The 1124-nt window shown below is 54.6% G+C and overlaps 1 protein-coding gene across 1 annotated transcript in view; it reads right to left on the reverse strand.

Annotated features, from left to right (window-relative positions):
* Positions 1-474: 474 nt before the first annotated feature.
* EMH_0082380 (Tyrosine kinase-like (TKL) protein, putative) overlaps positions 475-1124 on the reverse strand; it is a gene marked incomplete at both ends in the record, with an annotated part of 1020 nt that continues 370 nt past the window's right edge. The window contains one exon of the mRNA XM_013500515.1: positions 475-971. Within this exon, the coding sequence (XP_013355969.1) occupies positions 475-971 (497 nt within the window). The remainder of the gene's footprint in view (positions 972-1124) is intronic.

Below are 1124 nucleotides of genomic sequence, written 5' to 3' on the forward strand. Positions count from 1 at the left end.
GGTGCTGCGGGTGTGGTGGTGTGGGGGGGATGCATGCGCATGCGCATGCAGTGCATGCGCATGCGCATGCAGTGCATGCGCATGCAGTGCATGCGCATGCAATGCTTGGGGCTTGATAGAAACTCTCCAGACTTCACCGAAATTTCCTTTTCCTAATTTTTCATGAAACTTAAAATAAAAATCTAAATCTAAGTCAGCAGCAACCCCACCACTTGAACACCCTGGCCAACCACTCGCTCTGAACACACAAACCCTAAACCCTAAACCCTTGTAAACCCTAAACCCTTGTAAACCCTAAACCCTTGTAAACCCTAAAAAATTTTTTTTTTTTTTTATTTTGTAATTTCTTAATGTATATGGGATACAGAAATAAAGGATATGCATATCGATGCGGGGAACAAAAATTTATAAACCCTAAACCCTAAACCCTAAACCCTAAACCCTAAACACTGTTTGTGTGTCTGGTGCTACAACTCACTGCAGCAGGAATCGATCTAGATCTCTTTCTGCGGCTTGTTGCTGCTGCTGCAGCAGCTCTTGCTGCTGCCTCTCCTGCTTCTGCTGCTCTTCCTGCTGCTGCTTCGACTGCTGCTGCTGCTGCTGCTGCTGCTGCTGCTGCTGCTGCTGGCTAGGTAAATATATACACTGAGAGGAGCCGCAGGGTTTACGGGGGAGACATACACTGCAGCAGGGGCTCCCCCTGCACGGCGGCGACCCCAGCAGGGGTGGGCTTAGCTGCAAGAAAGCAGAGGGGGGCCCCTCGGGGGCCCCCCCCTGGGGGGCCCCCTGGGGGCCCCCCTGGGGGGCCCCCTCGGGGGCCCCCCCCACTGCGGCCCCTGCGGGGGCCCCTGCGGGGGCCCCTGGCAGGGCCCCCGCGGGGGCCCCCAGGGGGGCCCCCGGGGGGCCCCCACCCTCAAAGCCCTCAGGAAAATCTCCCCATAGAATTGGCATCAAGTGCTCTAGCTCTGCTTCTGAACAACACAACAAACCCTAAACCCTAAACCCTAAACCCTAAACCCTAGTGGGGTAGTGCTTGAAGAGTTGCTGCAAACTTTAAACCCTAAACCCTAAACCCTAAACCCTCGCGTGTCTCACCCTGGCCTGAGCCTATCAACACAACATTA

The sequence above is a fragment of the Eimeria mitis genome, genomic scaffold (genome assembly GCF_000499745.2).
Source record: "Eimeria mitis Houghton genomic scaffold, Emh_scaff5494, whole genome shotgun sequence".
In the NCBI taxonomy this organism is placed as follows: Eukaryota; Apicomplexa; class Conoidasida; order Eucoccidiorida; family Eimeriidae; genus Eimeria; species Eimeria mitis.